Genomic DNA, 24,481 nt, shown 5'->3' with positions numbered 1-24,481 from the left:
TTTGGTGTAGTCCCATTTGTTTATTTGAAAGGTTGCCTGATTCTAAGAATTTATCCATTTCTTCTAGGTTGTCCAATTTGTTGGCAAATAGCTGTTCATTATATTCTCTTATAATCCTTTGTATTTCTGTGGTATCTTGTGATTTCTCCTCTTTTGTTTCTGATTTTGTTTATCTGAGCCTTCTCTTTTTTCTTAGTGAGTCTAGCTAAAGGTCTGTCCATTTCGTTTATCTTTTCAAAGAACCAGCTCTTAGTTTTTCATTGATCTTTTCCATTGTCTTTTTAGTCTTTATTTCATTTATTTCTGCTCTGATTTTTATTATTTCCTTCCTTCTACAGACTTTGGGCTTCATTTGTTTTCTTTTTCTAGTTCCTTTAGGTGTTAAGCTAGATTGTTTATTTGAGATTTTTCTTGTTTATAGGCCTACTTCCCCTTAGTACCCCTTAGTATCGCATTTGCTGCATTCCATAGATTTTGGTATGAAATGACTACATTTCTTATCTGGTCTCCTACTGGTAGCTATTTAGAATGTTTTCAATTTTATATATTATAATTAATGCTATAATGAACAGTCATTTAGATTAATCTTTGTACATATTTCCTTAGGGTAAATTCCTTAAGTTGAATTTTGGATTTTAAGTATATGTATTTAAAGAGTTTTATAAAATGCTTTTGACTACTATCATTTCTTTACCCTCCTTTTCCACATACAGCTATCATAATTACATCAATGTAACATTTTCAAATGAAAGTATTAAAAATATGGACAGAAGCTATAAGTAGCGAATATGTTTTGAAATGCTAATCTTTGCTAATAGTATAAGAGAGACATACTCTAAACATCTTACAAGGGTTACCTAGATTCCTACATCAGCATACTTCAGTCTTTCTCATGGTGGTTTATTTTTAGTTATCTTATAGGCTTTAGCCCAAATACTCTTAATCAAATATTATGACAGATTTCATTTTTTTGTTAACAAGGGAAAAAAGTTGTGCTTCAGTCTCACTAAAATTTCCAATAATCTTTTTTTCAGGTTGATCCTGTATTATGTTGGAATAGGAGTTACTGCCTTGGTTTTTGGCTACATACAGATTTCCTTTGGGGTTATGACTGCAGCTCGACAGACCAAGAGAATTCAAAAACAGTTTTTTCATTCAATTTTGTCTCAGGACACCAGCTGGTTTGACAGTTGTGGCATCGGTGAACTTAATACTCGCATGACTGAGTAAGAGGATGGATATGCATTTTATCAACTTTGTTCTCATATATGATGTATAAATGACTTAACTGCATTTATTTTCTTGTTTCAGTGACATCAACAAAATCAATGATGGTATTGGAGACAAGATTGCTCTGTTGTTTCAAAACATGTCTACTTTTTCGGCTGGCCTGGCGATTGGTTTGGTGAAGGGCTGGAAACTCACCCTGGTGACTCTGTCCACATCACCTCTTATAATTGCTTCAGCAGCCATGTTTTCTAGGGTAGGCAAGATGACTAATGTAGTGTTAACTGGAAGCAGGAATGTGAACTAGATATTTTACTGAGTTTGTATAAAAAAGAAGGCATTTCTATTTTTTTTTCCTGTGTCCCAAAGTAGGAAGGAATATTAACTACCTTTCTATCTTCAAGTTATTTGGCTACAGTGAGGTTTGGTTTTAATACCTTACTAACATTTTAAAACATTCCACTTCATTTAGAACCTAATGCAGTTTCAAATAATAGCATGGATAAAGCTTTATGCTGTTATACATTGAATGCTGGGAAAGCCTTGTGTTGTCTAAATTCCCAGATAAATGTGTTTCAATTCATTTCACTAGAACAGAATGAGACAATCCTAAAACAGTAAACACCTGAGCTATTATGTGACTACTTTATGTCAGCCATTTCAAGTTTATATTTTTATAAAGCTCTGAATTAACATTTAAAATGTCTGCTAATGTATATTTTTATGTAGTATGTAAATCTGTTTCAATTTTTTAAAACAAACTTTGTATTTACATTTAAATTATATTTTTAGCACTGCTATACTGTATTAATCTTAATCTCTTTACAAGATATTAATCTATTTACAGTCTGGTTTTGAAACCAATGCTCTTTGTGCAAGGCAAAATATATATATCTCTGCCAATATAGTTCTACCAATGTGTATACCCATTTCCTAGATTGGAGGCGCAGTGTATTCTTAAGAGATGGAGTTTTGTTTTGTTTGGGGGTTTTTTTGGAGTTAAAAAATTTTCAAAACCAGTTGTTCTTTATGGAAGTCAAAGCCATAAAATTCGCTGAGTTTATTTGCTAGCAACATACAAATTCAACCAAATAAGAATTTTCAGCAACAAAAATATTCTGTGTTTGAATAATTCCTTCACAATAGACTTGGGTGTATAGACAGCAGATCTTTATTTAGTGTGACTTCTAGTGTTGACCTTGTAACCCTTGCCAAAATCTTCATCCCCAGCTTATTTGAAATGAGGACCCCTCAGTAGGAAGATTACCCACAATATGTTACTAAAATCAGAGCCTTAACTGCCCAAGAAGTGAAGTGGACAATGAAATTTAAAAGGACAGCAGTGAGGAAACTAAAGCCTGCTATTGTTGTTAACTAATTGCAAGTAGGAAGCAAGTAAAGTCAAAATTATCTAAATGACTAAAGAAGCCAGGCTGGATGGTTTCTAGCATCCTTCAGTTCAATTTAATTGGGCAAACACATATTGAATACTGGCTATGTACAAGGTTTTGTGCTATGTGCAGCTTCCCCTCCAGTGATAGCTGTCTTTATTAAGTGAAATCAGTAAATAATGAGTATTACTCAGTTTATACTACCTTCTGCTTTAACAAACATCTGTGCATGTCTTACATAAAATTAGTTCCAATTATGTGGAATGTATTTTGAAAATGGATAGATTTGTTATATGAGCAAGCTGTAGTTACAGACTCACAACTCTGAAGACAATTTCCTTTCTTCCTTTCATTGAATTCTTATGCTAATTACTAAATTAAATCCTTTACCAATTAAAGGAATAGTAAGTGGGGTGTATAATAAAGAAAAAGGCACATTCTGTATTAAAATTTTTGATAAATCTGGTAAACCTGACTAATATCACCAAGAATGATAGTCTCCTCTCTCTCTCTCTCTCTCTCTCTCTAAAATCTCACATTTTACTATGTGGCGATACAGTGTTTACTAGGCAGGCTGCATTATGTAGTATTAGTTTCAGGAGTCATATTCCTCTTCGTGCCACAACTCTGTGACTCATACTCTCTGGAAGTCTTGTTTTTTACATAATAACAAATCAAATCAAGTCACATCAGGCACACTGATTTCCAGGGTGCACATAAGAAGAACTGTGGCCCTAATATCCTTCTCCAAATCAAATTTTTCTAAATTGTATTAATATAGATACTCATTTTCTAAGCTTTTAAAAGCACAGAGAAAAAACAGTGAAGCTCTATTAGAAGGAAAAATAGAGATTTAGACTCTAGGTTACGTTAAGCTAAGCTTGTTCACTGTGGTGAGGCTTTAAAAAGTCAATACCCGTGACCATTGGTTTCCTCATTTGCAAACTGATGGTGTTAGAATAAGTGATAAGTACCTTTTCAATAGTAAAATTTTGTTATTCTAGATTCTACCTGAATTGAATTCTCTGCACCTTGTTACTACCCCAGGTTATTCTTTTTTTTTTTTTCTGATAATCAGTCACACTTTAATTTTTTACTGGGGTATAATTTACAATGTTGTGTTAGTTTCAGGTGTAAAGCAACATGAATCTGTTATACATATATCCACTCTTTTTTAGCTTCTTTTCCCATATAGGCCATTACAGAGTATTGAGTAGTATTCCCTGTGCTATACAGCAGGTCCTCATTAGTTATCTATTTTATATATAGTAGTGTGTATGTGTCATTCCCAATCTTCCAATTTATCCCTCCCTTCCCCTTCCCCCTTGGTAACCATAAGTTTATTTTTTATCTGTAACTCTACTTCTGTTTTGTAGATAAGTTCATTTGTTGCCTTTTTTTAGATTCCACATATATGTGATATCATATGATATTTGTCCATCCCAGGTTATTCTTTGGTTAACTGTGGTCTTTGTTTATTACAGATAGTTATCTCATTGTCCAGTAAGGAATTAAATGCTTATTCCAAAGCTGGGGCTGTAGCAGAAGTCTTGTTATCAATCTGAACAGTCATAGCCTTTGGGGCCCAGGAAAAAGAAATTCAAAGGTCTGTTCCTTTAATTATGATAATATCTGCTTGGTTTTATTTTCCCCCAAGGCTATTATATTGTGTTTTGTCTTTTTAAGGTATACTCAGAATCTAAAAGATGCAAAGAATGTTGGCATGAAAAAAGCTATAGCTTCGAAACTCTCTCTTGGTGCTGTGTACTTCTTTATGAATGGAACCTACGGACTTGCTTTTTGGTATGGAACCTCCTTGATTCTTAGTGGAGAACCTGATTATACCATCGGAACTCTCCTTGCTGTAAGTCTTATTTGAGAACAAAGGTAACTGGCCTGGATAATATTTTCTTACCTAGAATTTATTAAAAATTTCTCTCTGAATGACTGAATGTTTGAAGATGAGTGTTTTTAATAAACAAATATTTGTTTCCTTCAAATGATTTGTATACACCTTTAAATTATAGTTATACATTGGCAGGATTTACTCATCCTGCATGCTTAGTGTCTTCTAAAAGCATGATGTTTTTAAAAGAATCATAATTGAATTCTCCACTGGGAGATAGAGTTGTCTTAATCCAGAAGTCAAAAAGACCAGCCTGTAGTGAGACTGCTTCCTTTCCATCTTGCTGAAATAAGAGAGCGCTCTACATTCACCTTGCTAAATGTTTTCTTCTGGAAATATTCTGTAGATTGGAATTTCCTGCTCTTCCTCTGTCCTTTCAGCATACAGTAATGTTAAAAACAGACTATACACAGCTCTGTCCAACATCAATTTAGAGTTTTTTAAACTCTTAATGGTTATACGTTAAATTGTAATTTTTTCAGTTATGCTCCCAAGTTTCAATAATAAACAGATTGGCTCAGGATTAAGAACCATTTGTCTTGCTGAACTAAATTGATCTGGTCTGTATACTTTAGTTCTCATTTGGCCTTCCCATTGTATGTAGATTTCTTTTCTGTCAACTAAAGTCATCTTTTGAACTTGAGACTTTCATTTTTAAGTCTTTAAGCTTATTCATTTATTTCTGATAAATGAAACTTGAGCATGAGGAATTTTTAGCACATTTTTCCTCCTCAATTTATGTGTGACTATAGGTGTATGACTTGCTAAGCTTTAGCTTCCTCATCTATAAGACAGGGAAAATAGCACTTAGCCTGTGGGGTTCTTTGCTTATTTGACTTTTGGCAGAGATGTGTCTGTCTGAAAATGAACAGGTGTCCACTAATATATGAATTCAGAAAAGTTTGGGAAAAAATAGTACAGCATCTCTAAGACAATGAAATCTATAATATCCTTTTCTTTAAAGTTAAGGAGTTAACCAGCATGCAGGGAAGTACAGCTCACCTCCTTACCCACCCAGGTTCATGTATGTTCAGCACTCCTCAGTAAGCAGATTTTTCTGCTCAGCTTCCCAACAGGTAATAACGACAAGATTAGGGGACAATTAGAAGTCGTTCAACATTAGGAAAAGGCCAGCTGCACTTGGATTAACTAATATTTCCTTTACATTTGGCAGCATCTTCCATTCTTTCCTACCTAATTTCTCTGATATACCTGAGTCTCAACCAAGTATACACTTCATTCTGTTGTCCCTCTTATATAACTGTGACGGATAAATATTATTTTTTTTCCTGTAGGTTTTTATTAGTGTAATCCATAGTAGTTATTGCATTGGAGCAGCAGCCCCTAGCTTTGAAACCTTCACTATAGCCAGAGGAGCCGCCTTTAATATTTTCCACATTATTGTTAAGGTAAGACTCCTAACTGCCTTGAAAGATAACTATCATTACTGCAAGAAGGAAACCAAAAAACAGGCACTTTCATTACACTTAAAAAGATGGGCAAAATCCATGTTGCCCAGTTGGCTATGGAAAGACAGATTATTTTAACTCTTCAACAAGGAGATTGTGTTTTATTGAAACCTTCATATCTAACTCAATGCACTTCTAAAGCAGAAAGGAGAACACTGTAAAAGAAAACCCATCTTTAAACTACTTTTAGAATATAGAGCATGTCAGCCTAGTTTCTCTAAGATTTATAATGTCCTCTTTGTTTTTCCAAGAAAACTGCTATAGATAAGTTTTCAACAACAGGCTATAAATTGGAATGCATAGTAGGAAATGTGGAATTTAAAAATGTTTCTTTCAGTTATCCATCAAGACCATCTATCAAAGTAAGTAAAATTTAATTATGGAAATGTACAGTTTTCTAATTACCTTCCACTGGCTAGGATCTCCTCATATGAGATTGTTTAGGATCACTTTGACCAAGATTTGGCTACTTTGTTTAGAGACTTGAGGGGAGAGAGAGAGAGAGACAGAGAGAGACAGAGACAGAGATAGAGAGGGAGGGAGGAAGAGAGAGAGGAAGGAAAGAGGGAAGGATAGATTCGTAATGGACAAATAACTCTAGGAGAGCTAGTTACATTTTGCAGCCTCCTCTCTATATTGAACTGACTAAAGCATTTTTGACCTCCTGGAATTCCTTCACTCTGGATTTGGGAGCACAGCAAAAGTGTCTTGGATTGATGTTGCCACCTACTGGTGGTCCCTGGATGTTTTCCCACTCAGCATAGATAACCTATTTGAACTTTCTAAAGTTTCTAACCTGGGAGAATTGTGCATATATTGTGTCTTTCCATTATCCCTTTCCTAGGACTTTTACTACACCAGCATTTTTGCCTCAGTTTCTTTCTCTCTCACTTTTACACAGGCACACACACACTCAGCATAAAGTGCATCCTTCTCCCTCTATCATTCAGCCTTTGACAAATTCTTGTAAAAATGTGTCTGTCTCTTCTATTGTCTTCATCCTTTCATCTTATTAGTGTATTTATCTAAAAAGGTAGTTACTGTTAAAGATTGCAAAGAGTACTTCCTAATAAAACACCTGCTTTATAGAAAAAGGATGACATGATTTTAAGTGAAATTGGTAAAATTACTGATGCCATCAACCTTCAATGTCTTTTAAAGTGTCCAAATATCTCCTGCATAATTTGCATCAAGAAAATATATACCTACTCCTACTTCCTTATTTTTCTGTAAGTCTTTGATTGAAATTCTTTTTTTCAAAGCTCTTTATTTTTAAAAATTTTTGTTACTTAATTACCATTATTGGAATAGTGTTGTCTTCTATCATTTTTCTTAACATAAATAGAGCATTTTAATTCCATTTTGCAACTACATTTGGGTTGGCTTCCTGAAGACTTAAGCACCGACTCTGTCGTTACATTGTATGGGTTTTAAACAAGTATTTTTTAAATGAACATTTGAAACATACGCTTTTTTGTTAAATTGAAAAATAAATAATTACCCCCCCCCCGAAAGTCCACCCACTTTAAATAAACAAAACACAGATTCTTCCAAAGAAAGAACAGATGCGAATTCTAGAGTAAAAGTGCAGGTGGGAGAGGAGGTACTCTCACTGGGGGTCCCTGATTTGTCACCTCCTTTAGAGAATTTTTCTTTGCTTGGCCCTTTGAAGGTTTTACATTTGGTTTGTTTACAGAGTCTCTTTCTTTACAAATGAGGAGATCAAAGTGAAAGAATCCAAGGGGATATTCCCATGTTTTGGGAAAATGTAAGCAAAGATAGGTGAGAGTTTCTCAACAGGATTACTGTTGTCATTTTGGGAAGGTAATTTTTGTGAGGTTTCTCTCATATTGCAGGTCCCTGGGACACTAAATGCTGGTAACAACCCTCAGTTATTGAGAAAATTGTAGAAGTACTCCCCCTAAGTTGAAATGTCCCTGTGAGATCCACCGCTAGAAAAAGAGGCTTTCTAGTGGTGAAATCCTATTCGTGGGAGTCGCTAAGAAGTCTGCCAATTGTTTTAGTTTGGAGTCTGTTTTGCAACAATGTTACATATATTCTAAGAAAGAACTTCCTTAAATAGCGCACAGGGATATCTGGCAAGATTTCATTCAATTGTTGCAAGTTAGAAGATACAACTTTCACTAACTTCGTAGTCATGAAATTCACATAAATTATTTTGGTTGAAAATATGAAAAAACGATTCCTGTGTCTAGTTAATTAATCTTTAAGTACTCAATTTAGATCTCCTCTTTATATAGAGAGATGATTAGCGTTTTTCTCCAAAATTTTGTAAGTTATTATACACATACATGAAAAAAAACGTAATAAGATCTAAATTTGTTTTTAAGTGCCAGAGAATTTTTTCCTGTTTATAATTATACATTACATTTCTGAAGATAGGTAAATCATATTCTTATCCTAGTTTTATGGAATTTTTTCCCCATACTTTCCAAATAGATTCTGAAATGTCTGAATCTCAGAATTAAGTCTTGAGAGACAGTAGCCTTGGTTGGCCTCAACGGCAATGGGAAGAATACAGCAGTCCAACTTTTGCAGAGGTTATGTGATCCTGATGACAACTTTGTAAGTGCACCTAGCAAGATCACACACAGTCCACACGACAAGATTTGGAAATTCCACCTATTACAGAGAGCTTACACCTGTGTCAACTTTTAATTTTTAACAGTGGAAATGGGAGAGAAACCATATTGTTTTCTTTACTGCATATTCATCCATTCAACAAATATTTATTGAGCACCTACAAAGTGCCAGACATTCTTCTAGGTGCTGGGAATACATTGGTGAACAAAGCATAAAAACCTCTCTTCCCTCATCAAGTTTACATTCTAATAAGTAGAGACAGACAATAAATAAAATAAGTAAATTATATAATATGTTAGAAGATAATAAATGCTATAGAGAAAAATAAAATAGTAATTTGTAGTACGCAGAACTTATCAAGAATTTCAGTTTCTCAAAACATCCCAAAAGAATAATATCTGTAGAAAATATACTGTCTCATTTTTTTCTGTCATCCATATGTTGCACTTAACTTTCTCACCCTTGTAAACAGCATAGAGTACAAGACTATGATAGTCACAGAAGCATAATTCTTAATGCTTCTATTCAGTTTTTCAACTGTAATTTTTAAAAGAAAATCTACTCTTCTAAAACTTAAGTTTGATTTCTTAAGTCTTCATTTGTAGTTTACTAGACTCATGTATCCATGCTAATATTGAATAAATAAATTACTGGATTAGCATTCCTTACATAAACCAGTTGCATAGAATATCCATGCCCAGACAGAATACCAGTTGGTGTGAAATACCAGAGTTATAATTATCAAACCTTGGCTTCTGTCATTGGAGTATGTTGGGATAATAGGTAATGGTACTATGTATGGAGAAGACAATGTTCATTTAATATTACTTATAGCAGTGAATAGAATGCACTTTTACCTTTTGCAGAGGAGTGGGCTGTTGAAGGGAAGAAAGGATGTTTCCTGGAAAAAACGTGCAAAGGTCACATCAGTCTTAAAATAACAAAACTGCAGTTTTTTACATGTGTTTACATGATAATATTTGTGGCTCCTAGAGTATATATCCTCATAATACCTAATTTGTGGATCGTAGAGTAAAGATATTCAGGTAGTTTGGCCAAATTTTAAGTCATTTTTTTTAGGTTTTATTAATTCCCAACTACCAGAAAAAGTCTATTGGCATTATACATGCTATAAATATTTTATCAAAATATAGTCAGTCATTGTTTCCTGAAATAACCTGCTTCTCAGCTTATGTTCTGCAGTAGTAAAAAGGACTCTAACCCAATGCAGTGAAAGGCATCACAACGTGATTCATTCCTTTGGATTCACAGATCACAGTGGATGGTAACGACATCAGAACTTTAAATGTGCAGCATTATCGAGAACATTTGGAGTAGTCAGCCAAGAGCCTGTTTTTTTGGGGACAACCATTAATAACAATATTAGATATGGGCGAGATGGCGTGACTGATGAAGACATTGAGAAAGCAGCAAAGGAAGCAAATGCTTATGATTTTATAATGCAGTTCCCCATGGTAAGTACACTATGTAGCCTATATCCTTAGCTTAAGTGTAAGGCACTGAAATATTCCAAAATAAGTTAAATAACAATAACATCTACAGAGTAGGGGGAGTGTGATTAATTTTTGCATTGTCCTAGGTGACACATCTGAAAATGAGAGAGCATGGTAACAACCAAAAGAAGAAATACATCCTTGAAAGGTCCAATTTTTAATCTGTTTAGTTCTTACTGGTTCTCACTGCAAATGGAAAAGAAAAAAATAAGGGATATGTTAAAATATAACAAAGAAATATGAAACAAAATCATCAGTGCAAGCTGAGGGAGATCATGTATCTGCAAAAATGTTGGTTTGCAACGCCATCTTGTGGCTAAGTGTGGGAATGTCACACACAGTGCTCAGATCGGTTCTGTGATAAGGCAAAGGAAAAATACCATTGACTTTAGAAGTACATGGAGCTAATATTGGACAAGACATGTGAAATGATAGTTGGAAAGAGATACAGTAAACTATAATTTTGGGTATTAGGACATATAGGATCCTAATGGCTATTTAAAATTGATAGAGAGCTCTAAAAATATTTCTATTTATCAAAGTATTTGTTCATCGGCATCCTCTGAAATTGTTGTGGGGAAAACCTCGTGAAATATGAAAGGATGAGATTTGAAATTAAAAACACAAATAAAATTCCAACATCCCAGAAGGCAACCATAACAAAAAAAGTTTGTTTTAATGGATATATTTTACAAACTACACTCCATAGGTCATAATAATTTTGTTCTCTTTTGTTTATTTCATAAAAACTTATGTTTGCCATTCATTACCACCTATCCCCATTATTTAGGGTCATAATTAGGACAGAAAACATTAAAGGCTTGAGGTCATTCTTTGCCGTGTGGTTTGGGAAAACAAAGACTTCCTTTCTTCGACCTTTTGACATTTTCAGTGACTTCCTTTCCTCAAAACACCAATGATCTTCAGTTTCCCACCTGGAATTAGAAAGTTTTCTGGTGCCTCTTAAGTCATTCCCTATAAGTTATGACTTGCTTTTACTAAAAGTCCAATATTTACACAAAGATGTCACTTGCTATAAATCTAATAGTAAATCCTAAAGATATAATCCAAAGAACAAATTAAAGATGCTGGGTTATTATGATAGAAACTAAATTCCACAGCCATGGTTAACCAGGGAAATAAGAATGAGCATAATAATAAATAAAAGTTACAGAAGTGGTTAATTCGTATAGGTGAAAATTTAGGGAAAACTATACTCAGAAATAAATACCATTACTCCTTCTATGATATACACATATTTTTGAATTAATATATTAGGATTAACTGATACTTGCTAGCCTTTTCCCATAAACACCCATAAAACTGGCCAAAATATATGAGACATAGGACAATTGTTTCCAAGCACTGGATAAGAGATATCACAAAACTGTGATTCCTGAGAGAAAGGAAACTCATTAAGAAAGTCCATGAATTTTCAGCATGCTTCCTGGGAACAAATTTCTGACCATATTTCTGTAAAATGGAAACCAGAGAGAACATGGCAGTCCCACTGAGCTAAAAGGCAGAGGTAGAATTTCAGGGCAGCTTAAACAACTGGAGAGGCAAAATGAGAGAGCTGTGGACATGAGGTAGGGGGCAGAAGTCCATGTAGACATCCCTTTGGAATCCTTCTCTGAGGATAAGATTACCCGTGGCTTACCACAGAGCAGCTGCTACAAAGCCGAGAGTAGAGCCGAGATAGAAGTCAAGCAGTATAGTGGAGATGTTGAAAACACAACCCAGCCAGAGTGGAGAGGTCACATTAACACCATTTTTAATACCTCAGGCATATAGCTGAGACACCAAAAAAAGTCACACCTTAGGAGTAAAGACCACACCTTAGAGTAAGGCTGACTCTAGACCTGCTCTAACAAATCCTAAAACCAAGCCATGACAAGATCCCTAAAGGAGATAGAACTTGGATGTTGGGTCCTGCCAAGTTTTGAGACTTTCTATAGATTAACCCCAACAAAGCATAAAACCAAGATTACATACTTCAAGATGATCAGTCAATATTTGAATTGCCTATGAGGATAAAAATCAACATTTTCTTAAGAAAACAGAATTCAGAGTCTCTTCAACATTCATGCACAGAATTCAGTACATCTTCTACAATACCTAGATGTGCAAAGAAACAGGAAACTATGATCCATAGGCAAAAAAAAAAAACAACAACTAAATGTTGATGCACTTAAGAAAAACTTCAAAATGCAAGAAGAAAAACTGGTACATCTGAAAGGAGAAAGAGACAAATCCACATTTTTAGCTGAAGGCTTTAGTACTTGATAGAACAAGCAGGCAAAAAATCACTAAGGATATAGATGACCTGAACAATATTATCAACCAACTAGATCTAACTGATATTTATAGAACACTCCACCCAATAACAGCAGAAAACATTTCTCTCAAGTGCACATGGACTGTTCACTGAGCTAAACAATATTCTTTTTTTGTTTTTAACATCTTTATTGGAGTGTAATTGCTTTACAATGGTGTGTTAGTTTCTGCTTTATAACAAACTGAATCAAGTGTACATATACATATATCCCCATATCTCCTCCCTCTTGAGTCTCCTTCCCACCCGTCTAGGTGGACACAAAGCACGGAGCTGATCTCCCTGTGCTATGTGGCTGCTTCCCATTAGCTATCGAGTTTACCATTGGAAGAAAAAACTTATAATTTCAAAGGAAACATGTAAAGTATGTTCTTGGGCCATAACAGAATTAAAATGTAGAAATCGATAACAGAAATATATCTGGAAAATCCACAAATATTTGAAAATTAAAGAACCTACTTCTACATAACCTATGGCAGAAAGAGGAAGTTTCAATGAAAATAAAAAACTATTTTGAAGTAAATGAAAATGCAAGATATCAGTATTTGTGGCATACAGTTGATCCTTGAACAACATGAGTTTGAACTGTATGTGTTCACTTATACGTGGATTGCTTTTTCAATAAATACATACTGTAGTACTACACGACCCACAGCTGGTTGAATTCAAGGATGTGGACACAGAGGACTGACTGTAAAGTTATACTTGGTTTTTAACTGCACGGGGGTTGGTGCCCCTAACACCTACATTGTTCAAGCGTCCACGTACAGTTAAAGCACTGCTTTAAGAGAAACTTACAGCATTATGTGCTTACTTTAGAAAGAAAAAGATCTAAAATCTGTAAACTAAGTTTCCACCTTGAGAAACTAGAGTAAGAAGAGCAAATCAAACCCAAAGCAAGTACAAGAGAAATAATAGACTAGAGCAGAAATCAGTGAAATCAAAACCAGAAAAACATTAGAAACAGTCATTGAAACCAAAAGCTGTTTCCTTAAAAGATCAATAAAATCAGTAAAACTGTAGGAAGCCTGATGAAGAAATGAAAAAGAGAAGAGAAATTACCAATATCAGGGATTAAAGAAGGTACATCACTATTAATCCCGAATACATTAAAAGGTTAATACAGGAATACTAATGAACAAAAATATGCCTATAAATTTGCTAACTTAGATGAAGTTCTTTTCCTTGAAAGACACAAACTACCAAGACTCACTCAAAGAGAAGTAGATAGATAACTTTAGTAAGACCTATAACTATGAAAAAAATAAACTAGATCTCTAAATAGTAGCAACAACTACCAATAAAATTAAAAATGGCATTCACAATAGCAACAAAAAATATAAAGTAGAATAATGAAAGATCTGTAAATCTTCTATGTAAAAAAGGTAGAACATTGCTGAGAGAAATTAAATACCTAAATAGAGAGGAGCTTCAAGATGCCAGAAGAGTAAGACGCGGAGAGCACCTTCCTCTCCACAAATACATCAGAAATACATCTACATGTGGAACAGCTCCTACAGAACACCTACTGAATGTTGGCAGAAGACCTCAGACTTCCCAAAAGGCAAGAAACTCCCCAAATACCTAGGTAGGGCAAAAGAAAAAAGAAAAAACAGACAAAAGAATAGGGACAGGACCTGCACGAGTGGGAGGGAGCTGAGAAGGAGGAAAGGTTTCCACACACTAGGAAGCCCCTTCATGGGCGGAGACTCCAGGTGGCGGAGTGGGGAAGCTTCGGAGCCACAGAGGAGAGCACAGCAACAGGGGTGCGGAGGGCAAAGCGGAAAGATTCCTGCACAGAGGACCAGTGCCGACCAGCACTCACCAGCCTGAGAGGCTTGTCTGCTCACCCGCAGGGGCGGGCGAGGGCTGGGAGCTGAGGCTCGGGCTTCGGTTGGATCCCAGGGAGAGGACTGGCAGCGTGAACACAGCCTGAAGGGGCTAGTGCAACACGGCTAGCCGGGGGGGAGTCTGGGAGAAAGTCTGAAGCTGCAGAAGAGGCAAGAGACTTGTTCTTGCCTCTTTGTTTCCTGGTGCTCAAGGGGAGGGGATTCAGAGCGCCACTTAAAGGAGCTCCAGAGATGGGCACGAGCCGCAGCTATCAGCGCAGACCCTAGAGACGGGCATCAGACGCTAAGGCTGCTGCTGCCGCCACCAAGAAGCCTGTGTGCGAGCACAGGTCACTATCCACACCTCACCTCCCGGGAGCCTGTGCAGCCCGCCACTGCCAGGGTCCCGGGATCCAGGGACAACTTCCCTGGGAGAATGCACGGCGCGCCTCAGGCTGGTGCAACGTCACGCTGGCCTCTGCGGGCCGCAGGCTTGCCCCGCCACCGTGCCCCTCCCTTCCCCCCCACCCCCCACCCCCCGTCCTGAGTTAGCCAGAGCCGCGGAATCAGCTGCTCCTTTAACCCCATCCTGTCTGAGCTGGAACAGACACCCTCGGGCGACCTACACGCAGAGGTGGGGCCAAATCCAAAGCTGAGCCCCGGGGAGCTGTGCGAACAAAGAAGAGAAAGGGAACTCTCTCCCAGCAGCCTCAGGAGCAGCAGATTAAATCTCCACAATCAACTTGATGTACCCTGCATCTGTGGAATACCTGAAGAGACAACGAATCATCCCAAATTGAGGAGGTGGACTTTGGGAGCAAAGATATATATATTTTTCCCCCCTTTTTCTCCTTTTGTGAGTGTGTATGTGTATGCTTCTGTGTGTGATTTTGTCTGTACAGCTTTGCTTTTACCATTGGTCCTAGGGTTCTGTCTGTTCTTTGGGGGCTTTTTTACTTTCTAAAATTTTTTTCTTAATAATTATTTTTTCTGTTTTACTTTAATAACTTTATTTTATTGTACTTTATTTTATTTTATCTTCTTTCCTTCTTTCTACTTTTTCTCCTTTTATTCTGAGCTGTGTGGATGAAAGGCTCTTGGTGCTCCAGGCAGGCATCAGGGCTATGCCTCTGAGGTGGAGAGCCAAGTTCAGGACACTGGTCCACAAGAGACCTCCCAGCTCCAAGTAATATCAAGTGGTGAAAATCTCCCAGAGATCTCCATCTCAACGCCAAGACCCAGCTTCACTCAACGACCAGCAAGATACAGTGCAGGACATCCTATGCCAAACAACTAGCAAGACAGGAACACACCCCATCCATTAGTAGAGAGGCTGCCTAAAATCATAATAAGGCCGCAGACACCCCAAAACACACCACCAGACGTGGACCTGTCTATCAGAAAGACAAGATCCAGCCTCATCCACCAGAACACAAGCACTAGTCCCTTCCACCAGGAAGCCTACACAGCCCACTGAACCAACCTTAGCCACTGGGGACAGACACCAAAAACAACGGGAACTATGAACCTGCAGCCTGTGAAAAGGAGACCCCAAACACAGTAAGTTAAGCAAAATGAGAAGACAGAAAAACCCACCGCAGATGAAGGAGCAAGGTAAAAACCCACCAGACCTAACAAATGAAGAGGAAATACGCAGTCTCCCTGAAAAAGAATTCAGAATAATGATAGTAAAGATGATCCAAAATCTTGGAAATCGAATAGAGAAAATACAAGAAACGTTTAACAAGAACCTAGAAGAACCAAAGAGCAAACAAACAATGATGAACAAGACAATAAATGAAATTAAAAATTCTCTAGAAGGGATCAATAGCAGAATAACTGAGGCAGAAAAACGGATAAGTGACCTGGAAGATAAAATAGTGGAAATAACTACTGCAGAGCAGAATAAAGAGGAAAGAATGAAAAGAACTGAGGACAGTCTCAGAGACCTCTGGGACAACATTAAATGCACCAACATTCGAATTATAGGGATCCCAGAAGAGGAAGAGAAAAAGAAAGGGACTGAGAAAATATTTGAAGAGATTATAGTTGAAAACTTCCCTAATATGGGAAAGGAAATAGTCAAGTCCAGGAAGCACAGAGAGTCCCATACAAGATAAATCAAAGGGGAAACACACCAAAATACATATTAATCAAACTATCAAAAATTAAATACAAAGAAAAAATATTAAAAGCTGCCAGGGAAGAGCAACAAATAACATACTAGAGAATCCCCATAAGGTTAACGGCTGATCTTTCAGCAGAAACTCTGAAAGCCAGAAGGGACTGGCAGGACATATTTAAAGTGATGAAAGGGAAAAACCTACAACCAAGATTACTGTAGCCAGCGATCTCATTCAGATTCAATGGAGAAATTAAAACCTTTACAGACAAGCAAAAGCTAAGAGAAATCAGCACCACCAAACCAGCTTTACAACAAATGCTAAAGGAACTTCTCTAGGCAGGAAACACAAGAGAAGGAAAAGACCTACAATAACAAACCCAAAACAATTAAGAAAATGGTCATAGGAACATACATATTGATAATTACGTTAAATGTAAATAGATTAAATGCTCCAACCAAAAGACATAGACTGGCTGAATGGATGCACAAACAAGACCTGTATAGATGCTGTCTACAAGAGACCCACTTCAGACCTAGGGACACAAACAGACTGAAAGTGAGGGGATGGAAAAAATATTCCATGCAAATGGAAATCAAAAGAAAGCTGGAGTAGCAATTCTCACATCAGAAAAAATACACTTTAAAATAAAGACTATTACAAGAGACAAAGAAGGACACTACATAATGATCAAGGGATTGATCCAAGAAGAAGATATAATAATTGTAAATATTTATGCACCCAACATAGGAGCCCCTCAATACATAAGGCAAATGTTAACAGCCATAAAAGGGGAAATGGACAGTAACACAATCATAGTAGGGGACTTTAACACCCCACGTTCACCAATGGACAGATCATCCAAAATGAAAATAAGTAAGGAAACACAAGCTTTAAATGATACATTAAACAAGATGTACTTAATTGATATTTGTAGGACATTCCATCCAAAAACAACAGGATACACTTTCTTCTCAAGTGCTCATGGAACATTCTCCAGGATAGATCATAACTTGGGTCACAAATCAAGCCTTGGTAAAATTAAGAAAATTGAAAGCGTATCAAGTATCTTTTCCGACCACAATGCTATGAGACTAGATATCAATTACAGGAAAAAATCTGTAAAAAATACAAAACATGGAGGCTAAACAATACACTACTTAATAACCAAGAGATCACCGAAGAAATCAAAGAGGAAATCAAAAAATACCTAGAAACAAATGACAGTGAAAACACGGTGACCCAAAACCTATGGGATGCAGCAGAGCAGTTCTAAGAGGGAAGTTTATAGCAATACAATCCTACCTCAAGAAACAAGAAACATCTCAAATAAACAAACTAACCTTACACCTAAAGCAATTAGAGAAAGAAGAACAAAAAACCCCCGAAGTTAGGAGAAGGAAAGAAATCATAAAGATCAGGTCAGAAATAAATGAAAAAGAAATGAAGGAAACATTAGCAAAGATCAATAAAACTAAAAGCTCGTTCTTTGAGAAGATAAAGAAAATTGATAAACCATTAACCAGATGCATCAAGAAAAAAAGGGAGAAGGAAGAAAAGGGAGAAAAATCTACAAACAATAAATGCTGGAGACGGTGTGGAGAAAAGGGAACCCTCTCTCACTGTTGGTGGGAATGTAAATTGGTACAGCCACTATGGAGAACAGTATGGACGTTCCTTAAAAAACTACAAATAGAACTACCATACGACCCAGCAATCCCACTGCTGGGCATATACCCTGAGAAAACCACAATTCAAGAAGAGACATGTACCAAAATGTTCATTGCAGCTCTATTTACAATAGCTAGGACATGGAAGCAACCTAAGTGTCCATCGACAGATGAATGGAGAAAGAAGATGTGGCACATATATACAATGGAATATTACTCAGCCATAAAAAGAAACGAAATTGAGTTATTTATAGTGAGGTGGATGGACCTAGAGTCTGTCATACAGAGTGAACTAAGTCAGAAAGAGAAAAACAAATACTATATGCTAAAACATATATATGGAATCTAAAAAAAAAAGAAAGAAAAAAAAAGGTCATGAAGAAACTAGGGGTAAGACGAGAAGACACAGACCTACTAGAGAATGGACTTGAGGATATGGGGAGGGGGAAGGGTAAGCTGTGATAAAGTGAGAGAGTGGCATGGACATATATACACTACCAAACGTAAAATACATAGCTAGTGGGAAGCAGCTGCGTAGCACAGGGAGATCAGCTGGGTGCTTTGTGACCACCTAGAGGGGTGGGATAGGGAGGGTGGGAGGGAGGGAGATGCAAGAGGGAAGAGATATGGGAACATATGTATATGTATAACTGATTCACTTTGTTATAAAGCAGAAACTAACACACCATTGTAAAGCAGTTATACTCCAATAAAGATGTTTAAAAAAATAAAAAATAAAGAATACCTAAATAAATAGGATGTACCTTATTCGTTGATTTAGAGATTGAATATTTTTAAAGGCATGGATTCTCCCCAAATTGATCTATAAGTTTAATGCTATTTCAATCAAAATCCCAGCAGTCTTTTTGCATGTGCAGAAATCAACATGCTGATTACAAAATTTATTTGGAAATTTAAAGGACCAAAAATAGACAAAACAATTTTGATAAAAGAACAACAAAGCTGGAAGACCTACAATAGCTAATTTTAAGACAGCAATTAAGACAGTGGTAATGACATAACAATGGACTTTTAGGTCAGTGGAACACAATAGAGAGTCTAGAAATAGACCCACACATACCTAGTCAATTGATTTTTGACAAGGTCAATGTAATTCAATCGGAGAAAGGAAAGTCTTTTCAACAAATGGTGTTGGAAAAATTGGATATCCATATGGGAAAAAAAAAAAAAGAAATGTGGCCCTTACCTCATACTATATACACGTATAATTTGCCATGAATCTTAGACCAATTGTAAAAACTTAAGCCATAAAACTTCAGAAATAAAAACTTAGGAGAAAATCTTTGTGACCTTAAGGTAGGCAAAAAATTCTGGGAAAAGCACTTACTAGTTAAAAAAATGATAAACTGGGCTTTATTGAAATTAAAACCTTTTAAAAGATACCATTTAGAAAATAAAAAGGCAAGACACAGAGTGAAAGATAATATTCAATACACAGACCTGACAAAGGATGTGCACCCAGAATATATAAAGAACTTTGCAAAATGGTAATTAGACCAAAAAATAAAATAAAATAAAAACTGGACAAAAACTTGAACAGACATTTCACCAAAAAATAATCAAATGAGAAAATATACATGAAAAATATTCAACATTATTAGTCATCAGGGAAATCCTAAGTAAAACCACAATGAGATACCATTTCACATTCAATAGAATGGCCAGAATTAAAAGGAATAACAATGGTAACTTCTGGTTAGGATATAAAGCAGTTGGATCTCTCTTTCATTCTGAATAAAGTGAAGTTGGTACAATCATTTTAGAAAGAAATTTGACAGTTTACTATAATGTTAAACATAACACTTATGACTCAGCATTCTATTCCTACATATTTTTCCAAAAGAAATGAAAATATGACTACAAGAATATCATGTACATGAATGTTCATAACAGCTTTGTTCATAATATTCAAAAAGTGGAAATAACCCAAATGTTCATCAGCAGCTGAATGTATAAACAAATTGTGATTTATATAGGGTTGCCAGATGAAATACAGAATTTTCAGTAAAATTTGAATCTCAGATAAATAATAATTTTTAGTATGAGTATATCCCAAGTATTGTATGAAATATACTAAAAAAGTATTCCATTATTTACCTGAAAATCAAAATTAACTGAGCTCCATGGTTCTTGGTGTGTTTTTGTTTTTGCTAAATCTGGCAACCCAAGATAGATGCACATTGTGAATAAATAGGAGTGAATTACTCATACACACAACATGGATGAATCTCAAAAATATTATGCTAGATAAAAGAAAACAGACCAAAAAGTACACAATGCAATTATATCAAGGCTGCAGTATACAAGATTAATATACAAAAGTCACTTTTCTATATACCAACAATGAACAAGTAGAATTGGACATTAAAAACACAATACCATTTATATTAGGATTCTAAGAAATGAAATACTTAGGTATAAATCGAACAAGATACATACAAGATTTATATAAAGAAAACTACAAAACTCTGACAAATAAAATCAAAGAATTAAATAAATGGAGAGATAGTCCATATTCATGGAAAGGAAGACTCAATATTGTCAAAACGTCAGTTCTTCCAACTTGATCTATAGAGTCTATGCAATCTGAATCGAAATCCCAGCAAGTTATTTTGTGAATATCAACAGACTGATTCTCAAGTTTATGTGGAAAGGCAAAAGACCAAGAATAGCCAACACGATGTTGAAGAAGAACAAAGTTAAAAGACTACACTATCCAACTTTCCAAGACTTATTATAAAGCTACAGTAATCAAGGCAGTACAGTATTGGTGAAAGAAAAACAAATAGATCAATTCAACAGAGTCCAGATAGTGTTTCTTTTAAAGATACCAGTGCATTCAAAAAATGTCTTTAAAACTTTGAAAATCGGTTCAGATTATTATTAATCTTCCTTAAAATCCTTGATTATCCTATGTTCTCATGTCTTTTAGTCCTAGCCAAATTTTTCTTAGGGCTTCTCTTCACTACACTCTTTTAAAATAGTTGTTTGTTTTTACAAAGAACAAATGATAAGTCAATACCAGCCAGGCTGAAGTAGAGATTAAAATGGCATTAAAACACAACTGTGATTGCCATTTCCTATTCTAATCATCTAACCATGCTGCCTTCTGTTTCTGTTTTCTTTCCTATTTTTCATTAGAAATTTAATACCTTGGTAGGGGAAAAAGGAGCTCAAATGAGTGGAGGACAGAAACAGAGAATCGCGATTGCTCGAGCTTTAGTTCGAAACCCGAAGATTCTGATCTTAGATGAGGCTATTTCTGCCCTAGATACAGAAAGCGAATCAATGGTTCAAGCCACACTGGAGAAGGTAAGTGAGAAGATTCATTTATTATTTTCATATTCTTCTTTCAGCATTATTTTTAAATACAAGAAAGTATGGCTCCATAGCGGATTATTTATTAATTTCAGAGCCCTCCTTAAGGTATGGATGCAGTGATTTGGAAGAAAGAACAAGATGCTATACTTAGTGTTAAAAATATATATGAGGCTCATATCCAAGCAAACATCCCATATATACCTCCATTCCAACAGGTCTGCACTTCCCACCTCCCCAGAGTAATTCCACACCTCTACCACTATCAGAATTATAATCGCATCCACCCTTTGTCTCTTCCATATACACCCGTGGGATTTTCTTCTCTGGCCATTTTTTCCTCTTTGGGCAACCCTAGAGTACTCATTTTAACTTAATTTCACTTCAAGTGGAGAAGCATACAGTGTGGTTTGCCTTGACCTTGAACCATCCTCCTTCAACAGCCCTGGGGCCCTCGCACTGACTTCCTGCTCATTGCAAGCTATTACACATGCTTCATGGCCACAATGCAGAATTGGCCCTTTACCATACTGCACTGCATCAGGGAGGGTAGTATCACCCTCCCTGGTGATACTACCCTCCCTGATGCAGTGCAGTATGGTAAAGGGCCAATTCTTTGGCCCTTTGGTGATATGAAAAGCCACAGAATAGTTTTTTCAGTGGCCGAACACTCTTTTAAATCATAACCTTCAAACTCTTCAGAAGGCTTAATGGAACTTTTTACTTTGTGCTTGTCTGAAAATGGGTTGTGTTTTTCTCTGTAAGAAAATTACAGGCTCTTCTTTTTAAACACTGATTTTGTGTGACCAGAAATGGATACTGGCAGCCAGACTGCCCACTGCTTATTGAAAAATCTATTAGTTACTATTATCAACTTACAGATCAGATTTTATAAGTTTTTACCGTTGTTTCCATCTCAAATGATGAGAGTGCCACATGTTGCTCATGATATTTCTTATTTTCATAAAATAAGCAAGTGATATGAAAATCCATTTTCATTGTGGACACTTTGCCAATTTGGTTCATTTTGGTGGAGAAGAAACGATGATTCCCTCAAAAGCATGTCTCATACTTTATTCATTTTTTTATACTTAGTAACTAGGACAGGGCTCTATTTATAGAATACACTCAAATTGTGTTTATTAACGGTGATGTTTAGTTACTTAGGGCTTGAACGTACTGAAAAATGATTACACTTAACCATCTCAAATTACAGTTTTTCTAGTTTTATTGAGATATAATTGATATACATATATAAATTTTTTTTAAAATACTGTAATAGGCTGTGAAGTTGTTTAGAGGTTAAATGTTGTACCCATTGTCTTTTCATCCAATATGTTAATCACTTCAGGCAATCAAAACTTGTTCAGACTTTTAAAATAAACAGTTGCTTAGTGACATGATAAACTAATAAATATTTTTTTCCTACTGGTAGAAATGAAATCTATATCATAAGTGAAAAGAAAAGAATACAAAATGTTTGTAAGCTATTATTCCAAGTATATATTTTTAAAATTCAATTATGTTATTGTTTTCCAGTTTTTAAAGAGTGTAATTAAATTAACATTGTAGAGCTGTATGGGTGTGAAACTGCTTTAAATAGACTTTGCTGATCTTTTATGGAGTGAGGGTAAATGGTAGCAAATGAGGTGACAAGTAGTGCAGTAAACTCATGAAATACATATGCTTCAGTATATAATTGACTTGTGGTGAAGAGGAGAGTTAAAATACAGGCAAGGAAATGAACACTCTAGTGCCATGACAGTCCCGTACACCCACTACACAGATGGTGGTTGCAGAACTGAGTCTTTAAAGAGGTCCCCACCTAAGGAGGGTAGGGCATTCAACATGTCTTGTTTCTGCTCATCTGTCTAAAAACTCTCAGACGCTGTGGCATGACATGGCCTAACCCACAGCAGTTGACAGATTGTTTTATAGCTCAAAATACCATGTAAACCACTAACCAACAAAGAGGGAACAATAAAATGTATTATTTCTTACTGGTAAATGCTGCATCCACCTCCCTCCAGAGCCAGCCTTCAGATATCCTCCCAGCCCCTCCTCTCCATTACCTCATTGTCTTCCTTTTATATGAAACTCCAAAACCAGTAGAACTAATCTATAGTGATAAAAAAAATCAGATCAATAGTTTACTGGGGCAGGGGGTGGGTTTTGATTGAAAAGGGGCATGAGGGAAATATCACTCTTGTTCTCACTTGGATTATTGCAATAGCTGTCTCTCATGCCCACTTCAATCTGTTCTCAACACCACAGCCAGACGATGTTATTAAAATGTAAATTTGATCATGTCGTGCTTCTGCTTCAAATCCTTCAATGCCTCCTTATCTCACTTCTTACGCTAAGTAAAAACCAAATTCCTTACAGTAGCTACAAGGTTCTATGGAGTTGGGTACCAAGCTCCTCCTGGAACCTGACACCCTACCACTCTACCCCACATTGGCTGCCCCTTAAACATACCTTAACACTTTTCATCAGCTAACATACTATATATGTATTTGTTTATTTTGTTATCTCCCTTCCTCCACTGGAATATCTACTCTTTGTTGTCAAAGGCATTAATTGGTTAACTGCAGCATACCCAGCGTTAGAACAATGCCTGGCCACTATTAGACAGCCAATAAATATTTGTTGAATAGTATCTGGATGAGTGTGATACAGAATAGTTCCAAGACCTGAAGTGCTCTTTTCTGGACTTAGTTTAGGCTTGCTGCAATCTAGTTTTGCTTCACTAATCTTGTTCAAGAGGAGGACTTAGGATTAGTGGATAAAGATCTATACTGCAAGCTATGGAGTTCCACTCTGCTACTTGTTTAGACCCAGCATGCCAATGCAGCAGGCTTCCAGGTTACCCTACCATGAGGAGTCGTGGCAGTGAACACCTGCAGGCCCCTGGGGAAGCAGAGGAAGCCCACACCGATTTTAGGATAAAGCCTGTAAAATCTCTTTGAAATGTTAAAAGTAGTATGCAAATCTAAGGAATAATTATTATTAAGGGAGATTCAGCTACACCACATTAATGGAGTACCTTTAAAAAGACCCTTTGCTAATTATGA

General features: G+C 36.1%; 1 protein-coding gene across 1 annotated transcript in view; it reads left to right on the top strand.

Moving 5' to 3' along the window:
- The window catches only part of ABCB5 (ATP binding cassette subfamily B member 5), a 113,457-nt gene that overhangs the window by 13,059 nt on the left and 75,917 nt on the right, over window positions 1-24,481 (top strand). The window contains 10 exon segments of the mRNA XM_067745524.1: window positions 1,035-1,226; window positions 1,312-1,483; window positions 4,103-4,224; window positions 4,305-4,482; window positions 5,820-5,933; window positions 6,245-6,355; window positions 8,454-8,579; window positions 9,870-9,924; window positions 9,927-10,072; window positions 21,231-21,401. Of these exon segments, the coding sequence (XP_067601625.1) occupies window positions 1,035-1,226; window positions 1,312-1,483; window positions 4,103-4,224; window positions 4,305-4,482; window positions 5,820-5,933; window positions 6,245-6,355; window positions 8,454-8,579; window positions 9,870-9,924; window positions 9,927-10,072; window positions 21,231-21,401 (1,387 nt within the window).

Source organism: Pseudorca crassidens, chromosome 8, assembly GCF_039906515.1.
Source record: "Pseudorca crassidens isolate mPseCra1 chromosome 8, mPseCra1.hap1, whole genome shotgun sequence".
Classification (NCBI taxonomy): Eukaryota; Metazoa; Chordata; class Mammalia; order Artiodactyla; family Delphinidae; genus Pseudorca; species Pseudorca crassidens.
This window is presented reverse-complemented; position numbering and strand designations above follow the sequence as displayed.